A 22,325-nucleotide genomic window follows, 5' to 3' on the forward strand; every position below is an offset into this window, starting at 1 on the left:
TACTTCTAGAAAAAGAGCTGTGCCACTTTCTTTTGAGAACCGCTGGAAATTAAAATTGTTCAGATAAGCATAAAAATTCAATCTTGATTTGTTAATCTCACATAACTTCAACTCAAGGCACACTTACTAGCTTTTTCCACAGCACCAGAAGACCCTTCTGGATATTTTTCATATACATATGTACATATGTTTTTCATATGATTGTCTATATTGTAATTTCATAATGTTGTTTATTTTGTACACAAGACATCTATTGCACGTCTGTCTGTCCTGATCCCTCCTCAGTCGCTCACCCTGAGGTTTCTTCCACTTCCCCCCCCCGTTAATTGGGTTTCATTTGGAGAGTTTTTCCATAGCCGCCGCAAGGGTCTAAGGACAGAGGATGTCATATGCTGCACAGATTGTAAAGCCCACTGATATTGGGCCATATAAATAGAATTTGTTTTGATATTTTTTTGACAGCTTTCAAATCGAGTTGTAGGACGTTATCAGCAAAGGGAGTTTGTTGAGTTGTCCTGGAGATGGGTCTGTTGTTATTTGAGCTCAGAAGCTGATGATTTCATCCATGTCACTTTAGGTCAAACTCCATCACCAGCTAGTAGTTGGGATTGTTGAGTGTGATCAGCAATTTGTTTTTATTATATTACATCTTTTTCATTTGTATAATTCATAAAGGTGATAGAGAGCTGCAAAATCAACTTTACGCTGTATAAAAAAAACATTACGACTTTTATTTTAGATAAACTTTCAATGCACCACATATTTTTCATTTCTAACAAATTGTGCTGCTGATCCTTTTTTCTGTCCTACAAGCCCTGTCACACATATCCGTATGACAGAAACGTATGCCGGCGCATACGAAATATCGGCAATAGGTTGATATAAATTAAGGGTAAGTTGACGATAGACGATACACTGAACACGCCAGACATACACAGTTCCGTATGGCAAAAACATGCCAGTGTATATGAAAATTAGCTCAAGATTTGTCAGACTCCAAACACGTCCAACTTTTCCACAGAGGTGTTGTAGCTGACGTATACATAACGTATACATAACAAATTATTATACGTATGTCAAACATTGATAGCGTATCACTTACTTATTTAAAACGTATCAGAGCGTCTGGCCAACGGAGCTGGAAAAGTGCCATCTGGTTCACGTCATGCTGATGCTGGAGAACGGCTAACATGCTGAACGCTAGCTGTACTGTAGAAACACGTTTAATAAGTTACTCTGTCGTCAGACATCATCTTAACATAGGGTAGGAATAGGTTATCCACTCGTTATCAATACATTGGCTGTAGGGTTCACAGTCAGCCGACGTAGCCTATATCTAACGTTCCTCTAACGTAGTCACGTAGGTATTCACGTACTGTATTTACGTAGGTAAATATTCAACTACGTATTCCGTATTCACGTATGTCTAACGTAAAGTAACGTCTGCATAACTTGAAGACACACGTCGGGTACGTCCGGTAATTTTGAACATGCTCAAAACATCAGCGTTCAACAACGCACCCCAGCGTAACACAGTGAGCTCTTAACGAATACTACTTATACCTTACCTTATATCTACATAAACCAGCGTGTTGCCATATTGTTGTATATCTTATGCATTCGTTGGGTATTCCTCTGATACATTTTGTATTAGGAAGTGATACACTATCAATAGGTTCACTTTTCCGATCCGATCCGATGAAAAGTTGGACGTATTTGGACAAAGTTTCATATACGCCAGCATACGTTTCTGCCATACGGAACTGTGTGACAGGGCCTTACACAAGTGTTGCAGCCGGTATCTTTGATGCTTCATCTTCGTATCATTGGAAACTGTGGAACCTGAAGCTTCCAGGGATGAAGTTCAAGACATAACTTGAGATATCTAAGATTATCTCAGTGTGAGTCTTGGAAAATAGAGTAGTCACCATGTTTTGGAATCAAAATCCAATTTCTTTCCCAAATCCTCACATGAAAAACATCTAAATGAGATCTCTTCGATTCCATGGTAGAAAACGGGCCATAAACGTAAGGAGAAATCACTGGATTTAAGAACTTGGCTGTCCGACCAGGGAAGGATATTGAATAAAGATGTAATGGCTGTTCAAAAATAAACATGTAATTATTTTCTTCCAGCTGGGGGGCTTTGAAGGTACATGCAAAACTTTTCCATGTTAACCTCAACTTGTGCCTGTACATATATTCAACTGCTGGGAAAGTATACCCTAGACACTTTTGGAAATAATGGTTCTCTCTGGTGCCCAGGGTACTTCACTACGTCTTACCATACACATTAGTATTTTAAGATGCATTAACCATACTTAGACATTCACTGACTCACATTCCATTTTTGTGAAGTAGATGCATGAAACTTGAAATTCTTAATCCCAGAAAAAAATACGTATACACAAACATGACCAGGCTGTGGGCATCAACAGTTAAGTAAAGGATTATAAGAAACATTATCTAAAATGTCCACTTGGGTGCAAAATAGGTCGGACATAGTGTTCCACATTACTAACCGATTTCAACAGATACATTCTATGAATTATACAAAGGTTTAGAAAAAAAAAATACATATATCAGCTTTTAAATTCATTTAGTACTGTCCAGTATATCTGCCTACAAATAATCTTGCATGAGGACTCGCAATCTTCAAATGTTTACTTATTGTGTCTCTTTCTCTTTTTGAGACATAAAACCCTTTTATTTTACTGAAAATACTTTTATGTTTTATTTTATTTTGGAGAACAATTGTACTAAATGCCACTTTAACTTCCCTACCCCTCTATGACTACTAGTAAAAGATGTAGAATCTCTAAAGTGGGCCTCTCGTCCAGTTACAGTAAGTAACCCACTGGCGACGAGCCAACATTAAGGAAGTTTACGTCCACTTACTTTCTGTGCTGTAACAACTTTTATCTTTCGAATCCATGATTGTCAAATACATCTTTATGCAGATGATGATGCATTATACTTGCTGACTCTGTTCTATTAGCCATAGATAAATTGCAACTGTCCTTTAATGCACTGCAAGAATCTTTGTTGCCTTCACTCTTACCATCCCACTTTAAGGTTTGTTACTGAAAATAATTACAATATACACCACAGCATTGTGTATGAGACATTCAGTTGGTCTTTCCTGGCTAAAATACATAATACTTATTGGTATTTATAAGCCTTTGTCAAAGAATAACATCATGGAAAAATGTACAAAGCCACGTATAATCAAAACATTTTAACTCCTCTGTAACTTCAAGACAATTCTCAACACTCACTTTTTATCTACATGAAACAGGTTATCCCAACCGACATTGTGTATCACTCAGTTCAGTTTGTGTGTCTTTTCTTGTTACATAAATTAGTTTTATGTAATGTGCATTGTTCTTCATATTGTACTAGAATTTTCCCTCTGACCAACACTATTTAACTTTTGTTCATTCCATCTGTAATTTCTCTAATTAGCCACTTTCGTATGTCCCTTTGCAATGTTGCTTTCTATTCATAGCACTAAGCCCATTTTTGCAGCAGATAAACTTTGATAAATGATGGCAATTAACTGAATGTGTTGATCTGATGACTATCATTACAACAATATTTGTAGGTCATATATTTGATTGTATTACTTTATTTTCTGCAACCCATGCTGTATCGCAACAACCTAATTAGTTTTGATGATAGGGGACATTTTTCTGTTGTTTGTAAAGACAGTAACCTCGGCAATTATGGTCGCCGAAGTCACAACGAAGAAAAAAACTTGAGCTCATTTCACAATATTATGAGGTTGTGGTTCAATGCGAACTTTGAAGCTCTGGTCAAACCAAATTTACCCCTGAAAGTGTTGTCCACAAGATTTGTTCGTTGAACTTTAAAACAACATTGTTGAAGTCAACTTACACTGTACAGATGTAGCCAGTGTAGATTTCTTCTTTTATTTGGCTGCTATTGCACTGTTCTGCTCCAGCTCTAATGCTCTACTTCTAAGAGCACAGCTCGTGACGTAAGTGACATAAGACGTCGACCAAACACAGATAAAAATAGACGGCGCCACCTGCTGTTAGTATTGTAATTTAGAGATTATCTTCACAGACAATAAATACAGAAATAAAGAGGTATACAGAAGTATAGTTTTATAGATACACTCTTTTGGTAAAAGCTTGAAGCTTTATGTCCTTGACGTGTTAGAAAGCATAAACTCAAGATGTAATCAGTTGTCACCTTCTCAGTTGAGATTTGTGGATGCAAACTCTCTGAGAGCATTGCCTTGGTAAAAAAAGGCATTCAAACAGGAAACACTCTAATAATATCATAGCCATTGAATTATCTGCATTTATTTTTAGATACTATAGATAACAGTCTCAGGGGGTTGACAATTTAAATGAAAACAACAACCAAATGGTACCTAAGTACTGAAATGACCAAAACATTTATTTAAAAAAATGTATTCAAGTTATTTCAATCATGTGATTTTCAATGTACTGATATAATAGTTGTATTACTGCTGGATGTGCATGCAATAATTAGATTATTTTGTAAATGTACCCTTTGTGGGACTAATAAAGGATTTCTGATTACTGAATAAAGATGAATGGCATGTCCAAACTTATAGCTCGTTGGTAATAAATATGACATTTATTCCACGTTCATGACTTCATTTGTAAAGGAATAAGACCCTATATTTCACAAAAATAATAATTGCACACCTCCCTCCTTCTCTGCAAGTTGAGTAATTTCCATTTCACAATATATTGATGAAACCAAAAAGCTGGCAGCAAGACAAACATTTCCTGGTAATGCTCAATAAATGATAAATGGTGAGTCGTGTGCATTGTTGGATTGCTGGATTTCTGGCCTATTCAATTATTCTACCAGGTTTCCAATGTGCTTGTCTGTTTGTGACCTTGTTAATGTGTTTTTGTTTTTACAGCCTGTTTGTGTGTGTGTGTGACAGAGAGCAAGAAGAACATTTTAAATACCAAATGAGGTCTTTACAAGTACTTGCGCTGACGCAGACTGTATTCCAGTAAACCACCACGGATGAAAGAAAATAATCCAAAACCAACTGAAAGACCGACCATATCACTTACAACATCTCTCAAATTTCAGAGCAAGAAATGTAATCTGGAAAACTTGTCGCAGATTGTTTAACATTTAAAAGCAGGGCAGTGCCAAAGCACAAAACATGGCAGTGTTGGTTTGTTTTGGGTCTGGCCATCTGGTTTGTTTTGGCCAGTGGTTCAGAGGAGCAAAGTGCGATTATCATACCACAACTATTTTTCAAGAACAAATCTATTTATAGAGATCAGTGTGTCGATTGGACTCCTAAACAGTATGAGCCTGCATTAAAAAAAACAGGCTGGATTGGCCGGGGATGCCCTTTGCCTACTGCTGCGGGACAAAAACAGTTATTGTTTCTCTAATTCAAAAGAACAAAAGGTCAAGAGTGGGATGTAAAAAATGTTAGAGAAACACAGGAAAGGATGACCTAAAAGCAAATACACATGTGTCAGTGGGTGTACACCATACATATCAGTGTGCCGTGTACACAAGCCTGAATTCAGTGCATGTGTGTTCAAACCAGAGCCAGAAATAAAGGCTAAAAAAGGTACAGTAACAACTTATGGAGTTCCACTCAGTCATCACATGGGTTAAATCGAAAAACAAAAACAAAAAAAACAACAAGATCTCTTCCGCTTGACTGAAATCAATTTATCAAGTCCTCAGAGAAAACTACAAAACCCACTCCAGGTATGAGCGCCTCTAGACGGAAACCTCGCAAAGCGAAACCCCTGTCATCACAAGACAATTCTGAAAATTAGATATGGCAACAAGCCCAAAAGCCCCCCCCCCCCCCTGCTGCAGGGAAACACTTTGTTGCAACGAATCGAAGGGTTGAGGTAAAGGCTTTTAAGATACATCATCTCATTCCTTATTTCGTCATTCAAAGCTGGACGCAGGACAATTCACAACTAAAGGGACCGCTTATCAGAGAGAACCAGCCATCCAGTGAAAGCTGCAGAATTGGAGATGTCAGACCTTCTCCTGTGAAGCCAGCAATTGCTTGGAACTGTGGAATTTGCAGTAGTTTTCCACATCTGAAAGGGCCAAGCATCTGCCATAGTTTGAGGCCTGTTATCATTAACCCCCTCAAAAGAAAACAGAACCCTTCGCCCCCGCAACACACTAGGACAAAGCGTCAATCAAAGGAAAGTTTCTAATGAGGAGAAGATGACAAGCTATAGATGTTGGTTTGGAAGTGTCTGGAGAGCTCAAAGTTACTGGCCATGTTTATAATGTTAACACATTTGAACATTATGTCTCTTCATTGTAGTATTATTTGCTTATATAATCTCTTTCCTCCTTCCTTCAGTGACATATGCTGATGACATAGCTTCACAATCTTCGGCTGTGCAGTGATCATGGCTAATGATGGTGCTAAATAAAATGTTAAGGATCACCAAGGTTATTACAATTCAACCAGAGGTGGACATAAATGTTTATATCAAATGTCATGGCAATTCATCCAAGAGTAGTTGAGATATTTGAAATCTGTATCACTTTAACATGTGGTGCAAATATGAATTCAAACCAGAGGATATCTACCAGCCACTGTGAAAAAACTGTAATGAAGACAAACAAAGTCCAAAAACAAGTATCCACCAGTATGAGCATCATTACCTGTAGTTTTGTTTCTCACTGCCGATTTGGAAGCGGTCATATAGTGAGAAAGCCTGGTGTGAGTCCCAGTCTGTCAGCTCTACGCGGAGGGCATACTGCCTCTGGCGGGTCAACTGGTAAACATACTCATTCCCCAACCAGTGCTCTGCAGACAAGATCCCAAAACCCTGCAATGAAAGAAGAGAAAAACAATAATTAGTGTGGAAATAGCACTGAAAACTCTTTGTGAATCATAGACTAGAGACTCTTTATTGCCATCGACCCTCTTTTTAGAATGATCTCAACACTAGAGGATTGTGGAATTGATGGAAAGGAATTTTCTCATTTATCCATCGATTGATTTTTGGCAATTAGAAAATAGAGCAGAACAAACGTTTCCTGATAATAAATAATGTGGTTGTTTATCCACCAGCAGAAATGTTTCTGTACTAAATAAATAAAACATTTTAAACTCATAACATCCCAGCATTCTTTTCTATTGCTCCAGACCTCAGTAAAGAATCCGCACACATTAATCACATTTTATATTAACATATTTTTATGCAGGTTTTTTAAGGTTGCTATTGGCTTGGATCCTTTATGTCAGGGGTGCTCACAGTTTTTTGGCTTGTGAGCTACTTTTAAAATGTTTGGTCACAGTGATCTACCTGTATTAAAAAAATGCTGCGACGGGGGGTGTGTGTGTGTGTGTGTGGGAGCAAAACAGAGCGGAGGAGGGAATGTGAATGCACAGGACAAGAAAAAAAAACGTATATATATATATATATATATATAAAAATATATATATATATTTTTTAACGGTGCTCGATCTACCCGCACTACACTCGCCATCGATCGACCTTTTGGGCACCCCTGTTTTACGTGGATAGATGTGCTTACCTTTAAACGTGCTTAAATTGGTACCAGCTGAAACAGACACACACCTTTTTCCATTTCTGTCTTCCTCTCAAGTCACACATGCTAAACTCATTATTACTTTGGACTTCTTTCCCAAAATACATACTTTATTCAGGGGACACTCCTTCAAACAACTGTAAAAGTTTGTATTTGATCAGAGTGGCTCCTGGTCACAGGCAAAGTGCTTCTGACAGCAGCGAGGGCAGCGGATTGCAAAGGGGAATATCACGAGGCAGGATGACATTACAGCTCTGACAGGACAGTCTGGACCACTCCATTAAAGATTGGGAAAGAGGGGGGGGGGGGGCTGGGGGGCTAGGGAGGCAAAGTCAGGGAGAAGTCTGTTTGCACTGAGCATGTGTGGTGATGAGGAATGGGAAGGAGGGAAAGTAAATATGGGGCATTCCTCGAGCCTGAGGCATGTCCTGCCGAGTGGGTGGAAGAGAAAGTGACTGGGGCTCATTACTGCTTTCTCTCCTTTTTTCTCTCGCTTTCTCTAGAATTGATCTCACTCCTGATGAGATGTTCCCCTCTGACTGTCTTTCAGCTCGGTCCAATGTGACCACGGTTTGTCTCAAGAACCCTGGCCGGAGAAAAGGCTCAGAGACGAGCTCTGTTGACTGTTTTCCTTTGCATAGTTCAGGTTTTTCGCAATCCTTCACACGCAAACCTGATCTACATCCACATCCCTTAGCTCAGAAAAGATGAGGAGGTGGTTAATCATAATGTTGGACTGAACGCTTGGTTTGCATTTCCGTTACATTGTGTCTGGGAAAAACTTATTTGTAAACATTAAGCACTGTAAATCTGGTAAACTGTTGCACATACAAAGATAAACTAGAATTACAGAGTCTAATACTCTAAAGCAGTGGTTCCCAACCTTTGTTGTCTGACATACTCTCACAACCACCGTATCAGATGAGCTCATAAGTACCTTTCATCAGCCCCAGCCTTCCTTTTTCTTATAAATGTATAATAACTGAATGTATATAATATTTACCAATAAAAATGGTATGTTACAATTAGGGCTGTCGAATTAATGCGTTCATTTCTATTAATTAATAACAGAAAAAATAACGCGTTACAAATATTAACGCAGATTAATCGCGCTCCTAGATACCCCTGACTTTTGGTCCGACAGCACGGAGCACGGAGCTCTGACAGCCCCCCCACCCCCCCTTGCATGGAGCTCTCACAGCAAATATTGTTATATGCGATTAATTAATCACAACGCTTGTAATTAAGTAGATTACTTTTTTTAATAGCTTGACAGCCCTGGTTACAATATAAAAAAAATTCATACAATGGAATTGTCAACGTTGTTTCTACCAAGTTTGCATTCATACTATGTGCTGAGCATGTGTGACTCCTGGTAATGCAAAAACAAACATTTGATGGTGTTAAGATCCCATTTTAACATGTGCACTACATCCCTGTTGCCAAATGTCTCTCCATGGTCCCACAAAGAAACAACATGTCAATTGTGACTGAAAGATTTACAAATCCTCCAAGTACATTAAATCTGTGAGCATAAGCCTCTGAAGACCAAGTATGAGAAAATGAATAACACAATAAAGCACCATCGATCACCTCCAGGCTTTTCAAGGAGAGGAACGGTAATACTAAGCTGTTAGATCAGCACTGTAAATGTCGGCCAAGGTCCATGAATGTGCCCTCATGTACTGCAATGCACTCCATGCTCTCTACGACACCTGTTCAAAGCTGGAGTGTTTCCACGTCAGTCTCATTGCTGCCTCACATATCTTTTTCTTTTATTATTCCCCTGTCTGTTACTTTTTACCATGCAAACCTTCGACCAGTGTTCAGTCCCAGTTAAGTGCTTTTATTTGATCTAACTTGGGAGTTCTCTGGTTTATATTGTCCCACAAACTCTTTTAAATCCTTTCCCATTGACTGTAAAATTGCACATCAAGAGCAGCACAGACAGAGGAAATAATGAAACTAGTAACAGAAAGCAGATTACAGCGGATAGAATGAACAAAGTCCGTTCGACAATAAACAGCTAGTGAAAGGTATACACAGGTGACTTACACAGCAAACACAAGCAATGCAACTGCCAGCAATAATAAATCCAATTTGCAGTCTAAACACAGCTAAGGTTGAAATGTTAACACCCTAAATGCAAATATGCATAGATCTCTCCTTGATGACAAACAGATGAAGCGGCTGGCACAGCGCTATAGAGACTAAACAAATGTGTTGTTTGCAGATTTAGGTAATAATTTCCTGTTGGAAAAGAGGAAGAATAACAGCATGTTACTGAAGCCTCGGCTGAGAAGCGGCGCAAGTCTCAGATACTCGAGACAATATTGCTAATACAAAACACGACGGGGAGCTATTGCTGAGGAGGAATGACATCTGGATCAGTGGATCCTGCCTCTTTGTTTTCAATGCGTTTACTTCGAGGCCAAATAAGAACTCGCTATTTGTCATAATCCCCCTGCGGAAGTGTATATTTGAAACAGGATGTTTTGCTCATTGCACAGTTTTGTAACTTTAGAATGATGGATATGGATTATTGTATTCTCTTCCTTTATGTCTGTGTGTTGACTCACTGTCTTGTGTTTAAAGAACCACTATTAGAGCTTGCTTTTAATGGATATGGATGAGTGTCTATGTGCACGCATTTCTCTTGTCTCACCATCTTGTACTCCTTCCACGTTTTCTGGAAGTCCACACTGCCGTCTTCTCTGCGCTGGATGACCGTCCATCCACCACCGGCTGTTTCCATGTTGCAATACACCTACACAATTGAAAAGAGAGAGCACATGAGGGTGGGAAAAACTCATGTACATATGAAGGTAATGGAACAATAGCACCCATAGGTCTTTGCACATTTTTGGAGATTCAGAAAGAAATGTAGCTAACAAGCTGATGGATTCAACATTCAATGTGACTCTCAGCGGTATTAACAAACAATGAAGGGTCAATTGGACAATTATTTGGTTTCAGACACTCCTTTTCCCAGCTTTCACGATGAATCATCTTTGGGAATGTGACGTATCTGTGTCCTCCTCAAACTTAATCAGCGTCTCCTTATCCCTCACCAACTCCCCAGAGATGTTCCTCATCAAGCGAACTTGTTTCTGCAGGATCAAAGTGGAGGTCCTGGGCGTAATGTGGCCCTTAACCTTGGACCTTAGCTTGTGTAAGCTGATAACGCATTGCTTGTGCTCTATCTAGCAGTGTTGCTCTTTGTTTTGAGGAGACCCCAGGGTGGAGTGGAGAAGGTCTCTCACCTCAGCCAGCCCACACAGCTGAACACACATGAACACAGCCTGGGTATAATTAAGGAAGTGCCTTTGACAGAACTGTTTTCCCCCCAAGACTAGCTCATCATTCATCGTATGCACAAACTCACTTATGTACATGGTCAAATATAATGTGGGACGAACACAATGCTGAGTATGTGGGAGCTGCCAATGACTCAGCAGGTGTTCAAATAAAAAAGTAACGTCAAGTCTGAATCAGTGCGAATGCTAACAAGCTAGTCTAACTAGCTTCCACTCAAATAGTGAAAGCTAGTTAGCTGCTGTAGGAAACGTCCACCGAGAGGTTTGAAGCTTAGATGCTTGTTTTCACGAATATATTCAAAGGCTGCTCCATCTCCTTTTGAAGAATGGAACAATATGGACCACAACCTTACAGTTAACTTTTCCTTGGACAAAAAGTAGAGTAGAATTCAAATGTCTACGATCAGCCCAGCAGCACCAAGCTTGACTTTGAGACAGAAAACCACACAAACCTTCTGCCAACCTTCTAACTTATTAAATTGTCTCTCCCAACATTTAAGAGTATGTTAGCATTGTGTAGAGGTTAGGAACACACACACACACACACACACACACACACACACACACACACACACACACACACACACACACCCACACACACACTCCTGATCAGCCCGGTGTCCTGTTTCACACCTCACCCCCTGCTAAACTCGTGGACTCACAAAGCTGCCAAGTGTATTTTCAGCTTTCAGTATTCCTCCTCCTTGTAAACCCTCGATGAAAGATCGACCTACGAGTGATGAAAAGGCAAATATTTTCACATTACTGTTGGCTGACATTGAGGCTTCCCACCTTTTTGGTTTCCTGAGGGTTGATCTGGATGGTGTAGACTCCGTTCTTATGAAAGCCTGCCTGGTAGAGGTCGGCACAGTCCCGGAACTTCTTCTCTTCGTCCACGACCTTTGTGCTATTAGGCACAACTGTGGATATGAAAAGAAAGAAAGAAGGAAATGTGTTAGTGTAGAGTTATACTATTTGAAGTTCTACAAATACAAATCGGGCACACGTAAACCTTCTTGTGGCCCAATTTTAGACTTTGACTGACAGATGACAAAGCTCAGGTTTTGGTGCTGGAGTATTTTGTGATAAAAGAAGGAATCAAATAAACACTTCATACACCAGATACATACACAGGAATGGCAGTTTAAAAAAAAGAAAACAGTCCATGCTATTAAAAACAGTTACCCTTCATACAACCTGTTGGGTCAGACACGTTTAGAAATCATAGTTCTATAATGTTTTATGAAATCACAACTTGCGCTTGAACCCTTAACAGTTTAGGGTTTTTATCATATTTCAGATCTATACATCTCAGAGGAGAAAATATGAAAGGAGTCTGAGGCAGAAGCTAATCTGTGAGGTCTCACTGTGAGTATCTCGTAACGGCAAGATATAATCTGGGGGCGAATAACTTGTTAACGAAAAAAAAGCAGTTCATCGACGCGATGGTCTTCCGCTCCGAGACAAAGGCCTCAGACTTTGACCGACCAGCTGCATCCATTTCCATCTGTAGATAATTATTGCGCCACTATTTTGAAACCAAGCAAGGGGCTAAGGACAAAATACTACAAGCTCTAAATTTCAAGTTCCTGTTATAACAAGTGGTTTATATTGACCTACATTGCTCTTGTTATATTGATGGAAATTCCTTCTGATTTTCCTTTTTTTCCCCTCTCTCCTCTTTCTTCCTCCAATTTTCACACCATTGTTTTTATTGGTGGAATTGTTGAGTCGAAGAAGATGTCAGGGAAAAGCGAAATGTGTCAGTGATCCTTAGCCTTCGCTTTGATCCAACCCCTCTTGAGCGCAGAATATCCCGGTGGAAGCAGGAGGCTTATTTGGGTGTACTACCTGACCATTTTGACAAAGTATTGAGTGTCAGCGACAAGAATCTCCTGCTGTGACAGGTTGACAGAGTGAGCCCTCGCGCTCCAGACTCTAATACAACAAAGAGCGGGCCTGTCAGACGCTAATTTACCCCAAGCCGGCAGACAGCGGGGCATGTTTAAGGGGCCAGGGAGATCATTGACAGAGGGGAGCTTTCTGGTATTCGATCCGTAACAGTGTGGACAATCATTTCACAATCGCCTTTGAGATCTCCCTCGGTGGAAGAAGACAGTCTGCCGAGAGACTCGATGCTCAAGTGTAGGAGCGGCTCCCTTGAACAGCTTGCTGCCCAGCTCTACAAATATTATTTATGTCCCAATATTTATTTACAGAAAAATATTTTGTGGTTCAGCGGGGACTCGTATTCAGTAGGGGGTTCATGTGAAAAGACCAGCAGGGCTTGGGTGTTTGCATAAATCAGTACCCTTGCCAAATGAGCCCAAATACTCAAACTAAAGAGAGTGAGTAATGGAGCTCAATGGACTGCCATGGACATCACTGCTCCCATGTGACTACAATCAGTCTCTAAATACCGCTGAGAGTGAGTGAGTTTAAGTGATTCCAAAAAAGATCCAATGAATTTCTCTGGTGTACTCACATATAAAAGATGCAAAGTACTATAAAATAATACCAGTTCATTCCCACAGTAGAACTTACCACGATGATGTGTTGTCCTTGTTTAACATGTGAGGAGGATTATGGTCGCCACTTTACGTCACATGTTCTTTTAACAAGGTACATTTCTGATTCAACCACTTTGCATTAGCAAATACATTTTGTAGGAATCATCTGATGGAAGGATCTTGGGTATATGGTTCTTTTGAAATGTAATTGGCAAAGCACATATATACATATTCTGTAGCAGATTTTCACTGCAGCTATACTACTGTATAAAGTATTTACACAGTAGTGTAGCCCTTCAGTTTTAAAGGATTAATTTAGAGGTGAACGCAAATAATTAACTTGCTAACTCTGATGCCTGGAATTGGCATCTACTGCCTTATTAAATGGCTCTAAAACATATTGCTCCATTTAACCACTTCAACAGACATGTGTGCAAACGCAACATATCATAAAACAGTCTAGTTCCCTCTGCGAAAATAAAGGTTTTAAGAAGGTCACTGTGGTGACTCGCAATAACGGCACATTTTACAGTTGTAATGCCTCAACATGACAGTATGGTAAACCACTTCATTAGACATCACTTTACGATCCAGACCAAATCTTTGAGTGCTGCACATGATTATGTTTATGCTTCACTGACCGGCAGAATGAGTTGACACATATTCTTTCAAAGACCCCTTTTTGAGCTTTGAGTGAAAATCCAAAATAATTCCACTCTTTTACTCCGAGTACGCAGCTGTAAAAATGATGAATGCCATCCAATTAGTGGGATAATACAACACTGTAAAACAAAATCATATTTAGCAACCATATATTTGTACAGTGTTCCAAAGCTGAGGTCAATTATCGTTAATAACACTGTGTGGCTCATTGCACCCTAATGAGGTTTAGGTAATGATTACAACCTAAACAAGAGCTCCACTGCCGCATCTGGCCACATCAAAAACTCTTAAAAGCCCTCAGTTTGCACCGCAACAGTAGAAAAAACACTGGAATTGTTAATTTTAGGAAAAGCCATACATGGACAGCTGCGGAAAAAAAGTACATTTATAAGGATTTAGTGTTAAAACTCCCTTTTTTCTAAATATCTGTGATCTTACCAAAGCAAAGTCAAAGATGATTTGAGTCCATGCTTTAAAGGAAATGCTCAGGCTGAGTTTTCAAAACAACGACTTAAGCAAGCAGACGCCACTCCATGGCATGAAATGCTAACCGTTTCCTCAAATGAAAACACTGATCCGTTTCTCAAACAAACAAAAGCCCTCCCCTGAACATGGAAAAAAGAGAGCTGTGCTGCTTCTGTGTTTGAAATGCAGTCGAAAAACAGGGGCAGTGCGTCAGATGATCAGTGAGATCTACCTACTCCTTCACCTCCTTCGGACGGGTCGTCCCCCAGGAGCTATTACAGTTTGACTTATTCAGGCAAGGGTGAAGAAAGGGGAGACCTCTGACCCGCACGCCCACCTCAACCTTCAACGCCACCATGGAAGAGGAAAGGACCAACCACAGAGCAGCGGCGGCAACATTCCATTTCTATCGCTTCTCATTAAGGCAGTCACCAATCACAGACAGCGGGACAGGCTGTAACACACTGCTCTACTGACCCTACTGACACTGGAAATAGCAGAAACGGTGGCATAAAAAAAGGCTAGAAAAACAGAATATATAGAGAATTTAATCAGACTTGGCATATTACAAAACCAGTAAAATAAAGAACTAAAAGTGTTGCATGAGGACACACATGAAGATGATGGCCAAAATAGTCTCAAAAGACCTCTGGTAATTAAATGTAAAATACACAAACCCAGACTAAACACATGGAGTGCGAGCAGAGGCCGCCCGTGACCTTTACTGCATGGAACATTAAAATTATAAAATGGAGAGGTATGATAAATACAAAGCATGTGTTAATCATGTGCAGTAGCTATCCATTCATGACTCCTACATCCTTTCAAACTCTTGTGGCTTCCTGTCTGATGGGAAACCTCAAGAAGCACTGTGGGGTCTCGAGGCGTCTCTGCAGGATATCCACAAATGGAAATGAAGTTGCAACTAATCCCCCGACACAGACATTCATGTCAAATCTCCTGTGGCCAATGGGGTTTAAGGCCAATGTTAGGATCAAGGGGGTTCGGCGTTTAAATGGCTTAAAAAAGGGGTAAATGAGTTCACTGCGTTTGACCAAAGAAGAGAGGTTGCATTGCTGCGTAGGGCCAAAAGGGAAATCCCTGGTCTCGAATTAACAGAAGGGAGAACCTCAGAGGAATAAAATAAGCCTATTGCTTTATAACCAGAGTCAAGCTTGACGTTTCAGTGAAGCCATGTGCACAGACTTGAGGAAGTTAAGCTTGAAAAGTGATTGTTGCAACAAAGAAAAGAACACCATGCTGGTTCGTGAGAGGCACCAAACCGCTTTAACAGGAGCACATCAGGTTACAATAAGAACTGTGTTTTTGTCTTCATGCTGCTCTCAGTGATGCAGAATTTAATAGCCATCCCATCCCTGTGTCTCTCAGTATGGGGTAAAGTTTATAGAACTGGTGTCATCATAATTTCATGAGGATTGTAAAATCTAAGATGTTGTAGCTATAACATCTGACCAGAGGAAGTAAGAACAAAAACAAGTGAGTGCTGTCTCATAGTTCATGCCTCGAACAGCCATTCCACAACTTTTGCTTTGCATATTGCCGTCTGGAAAGGGTCAATAGACATTTTCTAGAGTTAATGTCATCACTAGTGGGGTAGACAATATTTGGATCCGTCTATAACCGATCCACAGATGACTGACAAGCACTCTCCTCCACTGAAACATAAACATAAATCTTCGTCTGGGTGGGCCAAGCCAGTGCATGGGGGAAGTCCTTGATTTTGTTTTAGGGTTTCAAAGTGAAACAAGACTATATTATACTTTCCGCATCCACAATGTTGGCCACTAGTTCTACAAGTGATAGTGTAGTGATCTACTGCAAATGTGTAGAACGCGTCCTGCAAGCGGACTCCAAAAAATAACTACTACACATCTGAGGTGTCAATGTAAGCGTCCCCTTGGGAGTATAACCGAGGCTTAAGAGTTTACAGACCGTCTAATGGCACTAAGTAAAAAAAGAAACAGGGGATCGAGAATTTATCCTGTGGGGGACATGAATATCTGGTAAAAATGTAATGCCAACTGCTCCAAAAAGCAACTCACTTAAAACCACAAATGTCAACCTCATGGTGGCGCTAGTGGAAAAGTCAGAGGATCACCAAAGTCAGGAGGCTTCATCCTCTGGGGACCATGAATGTCTCTACATAACTGCAATAGGATAGAACATCCAATAGTCCTACAGACAGACCATCCTTAGAGCTAACGTGTCTGAAAACATGTCAAATTACAGCTAAACTATTCACTGTAATCAAACACAGAATTACTTTTAGGTGAGAAAAAGGCCATGCAGATGGTAAGTCCTGCGTTATGTCCATGTTGTCATTGATTTCTTCTTTTCACTCAGTGTCAAAACAGCCTTGCTTGCTGTTGCCATCATGCAAACCATTCTACTGAGTCAAGTCTCAGTGGCTTTGCTCGGCTACCAGACTCCTTGCTCTCCATCCTCAGCACCATACAACTGCCAGTGCTCTTATGTGATGGCTATTGAGTAAGAGCATATTTACACTTTGAACTGCTAAAATGTGAGACTTAAATTTCAGTTAGCTTACCTCCATCTTTGGAGCAGAGGTTGAGCAGGTTGTGGACGGTATCCATCATCTCCTGCTGCTGTCTCTGCAGGGCAGTGCCGTTTCCTGAGGCCCGGTTTAGCTGGACTTCTAGCTCCCCGATAACCCCGCTCTGCCTCCCCACCAGGGTCTGGAGACTCCCCTTCTCCTGCTTCAGCGTCTCCAGTTCTTCACGATGCCGCATCTCCATTTCTAACATCTTCTGCTCCAAGAGGCTGAGGGAAAGGAAAAGAGGGAGAACAGTTTGTTATGGAAGATGGAGAAGATGTTCATTATTATTAAGGTCCTTCCGGCCATCCAAATCTGATGGAATTAGATTTGTTTTTACAGATTTTAATGGATTGAATATTGCTTTGCTTTATAATATTACCAGTGACTGATTATGTAATGTGTAACTGTTTTGTTTGTCGATTAAAGTGAAATCCTTCCAATTTTGACATTTTTACTTCCTGCTTTTACTTTGTGATGCACACTGAGTAATTACAATCTAAATGTGGTGATATGCTCCCTTTACTGAAAACTATTTCCCAGAGAGCGTTATGGGAATATAAAAAACAAGAAGTGTGTATAAGACAGACCTACAACTAATGATGTCTATAAGTTTGGTTGCTGTGTGCGCCCCACACAATATAAACATATGCTTCGTCATGCACTTTGCAGACTCATTGGAGGTAAATGACTAAGCCCTTTCAGTATGTGAGAATTACCAGCATACAATCTAATGCCTGAAATATGAGATGACCTCAAATTCATTTGATCATCACTGATCATACGTTTCCCTCTATTATAGATTTGTTAAAGGAAAAAGTACAGATGACACGTACAAGATGGAATAATGTCATAATTGCCAAAGCTTAGGGAAATTGCCCTCAGAAATCTATCTCCATAAGCCTCAAGAATAACTTAAAAGTCAGAATCACCAGAGACTCCGCTTTCAAATGGTGTTCATTTTTTTCCAAACTGATTGCTTGGAGTCTCTATGGATACTGCAATGAGAGACGTGGACCAAACCCTTTAAAACACTATATCATCGAAGGCAATCCCAGAGCACCAATCAGTGTAAAGATTTGGAGACATGAAATCCAAAAGCCACATTTTAATTGTGCATGATTGTGAAACAAATGTGCAGCGGTCCAACATGGTAAGCATAGCCGCGTGTATTTTTGACTGATTTACTAAAATAGAAAATATGAGCTTCCTATTATGCTATGGTATATAAAACTGAATATTGTTCTGGAAAATGGACAAACTATGTGGTAGTCACTGAGAGCTAGTAGCAAGCTTTTGATTTTGTTTACGCAATCCCGCAGAGAACACCAGTAAAGACCGGCCCTGTGTGTCAATGCATCATCTTTATTTCCTTCTGTCCGTCTTCGCTGCAGTGTGGATGGTTTCCAGAGTGTGTGCTGTTTTGTTTGCTCCAAGCATTGTCTGTTTACCTGTTCTTGTCATGCAGCTTGCTGATCTCGTTGGTCTGGACCATTAACTCTTTCTCCAACTTGTTAGTGGAAAGAGAATTTTCCAGCAGCTGGATCTCAAGCCTGGATGTCTGATTCAGAACCTGCCATGATAATAAAAGCACATATATATACACAGTAGATTATATAATGTCTCTATACATACTATGTGCAGTAATACTAGCCAATATCATGGTCATGTGCTCCAAACCCCGAAGAGAAACTAAAATAGCAGTGCTGTATTTAAGGCTTTCGACACTGGAAAAACACACTGCACATAAAAACCATCACGTTTGTTTTCATTTTGTCAAGTGTTCCCCAAACACATGGTAATACTTAGGAGATATTCATCTCTGCTATGATTATCTTTTTTGACTTTGGAAACAGTTTTCTTTTTAGTGCTTTTGCAAAAATGACTCGTTGCTAACTTCACAACTTTCCATCCCCTCCTCCTCACACTCCTCAATATAAACACTAAATGGAACCTGAGACAAATGAGTCAAACAAGAGATAGGCAGTTATATAGCATCAGTATTGTCTTTAGCCGGTGCTCTGTAACCTTTTAGGGGCAGTTGAACGTGGAATAGTTGAGTTAATGAAGCATAGGACGGATCCTCTCAGTGTGTGTGTCCATGAGAAAGAGAAAGACATGAATAGAGAATTGAATGGGGCACATCTGCATGTTTGAGAGCACAAGCGTGAGTGTGCTTTTCGAGGCGTTACCTGCGTCTCAACGTCAGTCAGCTTGCGTGTCTGTTCAGCCGTCTGAGAAAGAAGGTTGGTGCCCATTTCCAACATGGCTGCTGTGTGGTTGTGGACGGCGCTCTGCTGCAGTTGAGCCATCTCTGTCTTCATGCTCTCTTTGATGTAGTTCTCAATCTGCACCAAAGAAAAAAGGTTACAGAAAAACAGATTACACTCACATGGAAAATGGCATTTATAGGAGGTTTGCCACATTCATGTCTAATTGTAGAAATATTTACAAAAACAGAATGTCATGGAGCCTTGAGGTTAATGTCCATAGTCAGGATGTTGTAACTCAGATGCCACATTAGCATCTGATGCACATAAGCTGCTTATATAACTGCTCACACTGGCTCGGTAAGTCTGGCACTAGATTGATTTTCAACTCTTTTGTCTGCGATCACAGTATGACATGAAGGTAAAAATATATTTTACAGCTGACATCAGGCAGCTTTGATCTCTGAGGAATATATGGCTACTCTGATGAAAAGCAATGTTCTAGTCCCCACCTGTTCTCTTGTCTCTTACATATTCACATTCACAGTAATAGCATAGTAATATTTTTTTCCATCATTTGAGTGACACTTAAGTGAAGAATGGGTTAAGTCGATATAGGCACAGCCAGATGTAGGAGGTTAGCCTGGGAGGGGAGAGGCAGAGATGAACAGATATTCACTGAAGCTTGTCTGAAAAGAACTCTTGCATCTTTATCTCCAAACGCAAAGAAATGACCCGATGGAGGTTGATGTTGGATACGATTCTTCATTTGGATTAACTATATGGACCATCTGTGTACTGTGCTTGGATTCTTTATTCCATTTTCCCCAGTAGATTGTTACTTTCCTTTTCTTTGCTGAGGCTGGTGTAGGTGGTTTAAGTAATTCTACCAAGGCCTTGCTTTCCTTGTGTCTTATCTGTACAGTTTAACATCAGTTTGTTCCCTTGATTATTGATTTATTAGATAAAGGAGGGTTTGTCTGTGTATGGTTACTTTTGTTTTTATAAATAAATCTGACTTGATTAGATCGTATGTTTCCACAAGGTAATCTGGGTACTCACAGTCTGAACACACACTGAGGGGATTCAATAACTGCTCAGTGGGGAGATTCTCAGTTTTGCTTTGGCTCATCAATGGGCTGTAAGTTAACAGCCATGTTTCAGGAACACATCAGCCAAGACAAATCAAACAGCAAAACATCAAATGTGTTGGTGTCCTTAGCAACCGTTCCCATCCTGTACTGTAGCTGTGGGCCGAATTAAACTGCTCACACACTGACAAAAGAGACTTTGGAGGAAAATGCTTTGTTGTCAAAGACAAAAAGCAGCTGCTGACTGTACACGTCTCAATTCATCTGTCCACCTCTATGTAGCTCACATCTCTTTACTTATGTTAGTCATTACGCCGGGTGATTTCCCCCTCTGACAGTCCAGTGAAAGGGTCAACCCTATTTGAGTCTCATGTGGAGGGCCACATGCCTGAGCTGATACAACAAATGTGCACCGAAACAAATATCACACCAAATAATTCCTTCTAATCATAATATCAGCTTGCTCTTTATGCTTCCAATATTTTGGGATGAATTTACAAAAGTCAGCAAAAGGTTTGCAAGATCTCCAGTTTTTTTCCGGGGCTTTCCATTATAGCCCAATGTTGACAATTGTAAGTTGGAGTGCTTTCAATTAAAATTTGATCTAATGATTAAATCACTGAAATAATAGGTTGAGTGAGTATAGTAAATATATAGTTTAAAATGGTTTTGGTCCTGGGTTGGCGACCATAAAGTTTCTAAAACTAACAGAAAAATCAATATATCTGTATCTATTGGCACAGTTTAATCTTGATAATATTTATACTGCAGATATTTCTAAGAAATTGACTTGCAGAAAAAGAACAGCCATGTTTCTGCTTCGCTGCTTTTATGAAGGATATATGAATGGCAAGACTTCAATCAATCCCAGGCTGATAGATATTGAAAAAGTCCGGACAGAGATGGATCTCTTTGCTTTTCAACAGAAACATCCATCTCTCAGCCATGTGCATAGTTTTGCCAAGTCGAATTAGTGTTTTAATGTAATATCCTCTCTTGGCAAAGATATTTAAGTGAAATGTAACGTTTTGTCAGGCCAGGTTTCAGGCATAATACCGCATACATACATAATTCCCCTAACAGTGAACTACATACGGCTGATATAAGTGTCACTTTCCACATAACCTCCAATAGTCTGGCCTGAGGAATTGGAAAGAAAACAGCCACTCTGGGACCTACAAAGCTCAAGTAATGATGGATTTATCTGCCTGATAATGAACCAGAGAATCTGACTGTTTGGAAATGTTTTTCAGTCCATCTAGAAATGTGCAATATCTGAACTCTGTGGATGGTGTAGGTTGTTTTTACATCCTTTTCGGCCAAGGTTCAAAACTTCAATTTAAACCACACTGCTCTGTTCACCTTACAACGGCAGCTTTGCACTGCAGTTTACTCATCTGCTGAGATAATTGTGTACGCTGTCTGAGGACGGCGATAGGCTTTTCACAGTGTAAGTCACCTTGAGAGAAAAGGTATTGAGGGGGCAGATGGCTGATGGAAACTTAAGCCCAGCGATCACTTTATAGTTTGTGTTTTAGGGAATGTGGCTGACTCATGGGTGGATCTGGTGGGGGTCATAAATGGAAAGTACCAAGGAGAAACAAGATTACGCAAACACGCCCAATCATGTAAAATCACCACTCAGGAAGCCGTAAAATGGCTCTATGTGGATGCTGGGTTATTTAAATGGTTTCTAACCTCGGCTCCAGTTAAATCCTGTACTTTTCTAGTCGGTGACTACAAATAGTAACTATTGTCAGCAATGAAAGCAAGCACGCTCTCTCATTGTCAGAGCTGAAATGTGTGTCAGATGGGAATTGGATTGGAATGGTGAAATAAATAGTGCAAAAAGAGAATGCAAAGTTCATGGTGCTTTATTTTCTACTAAGACATGGGGTTAGTATGCCAATGACTATGACAAC

General features: G+C 40.1%; 1 protein-coding gene across 1 annotated transcript in view; it reads right to left on the reverse strand.

The window, feature by feature from the left end:
• Nucleotides 1-22,325, reverse strand: part of angpt1 (angiopoietin 1) — a 50,106-nt gene that overhangs the window by 10,459 nt on the left and 17,322 nt on the right. The window contains exons 2-7 of the mRNA XM_029443722.1: nt 19,295-19,450; nt 18,554-18,675; nt 17,097-17,329; nt 11,682-11,809; nt 10,238-10,339; nt 6,679-6,845 (exon numbers count right to left, since the gene is read on the reverse strand). Of these exons, the coding sequence (XP_029299582.1) occupies nt 6,679-6,845; nt 10,238-10,339; nt 11,682-11,809; nt 17,097-17,329; nt 18,554-18,675; nt 19,295-19,450 (908 nt within the window). The remainder of the gene's footprint in view (nt 1-6,678; nt 6,846-10,237; nt 10,340-11,681; nt 11,810-17,096; nt 17,330-18,553; nt 18,676-19,294; nt 19,451-22,325) is intronic.

The sequence above is a fragment of the Cottoperca gobio genome, chromosome 11 (genome assembly GCF_900634415.1).
Source record: "Cottoperca gobio chromosome 11, fCotGob3.1, whole genome shotgun sequence".
Lineage (NCBI taxonomy): Eukaryota > Metazoa > Chordata > Actinopteri > Perciformes > Bovichtidae > Cottoperca > Cottoperca gobio.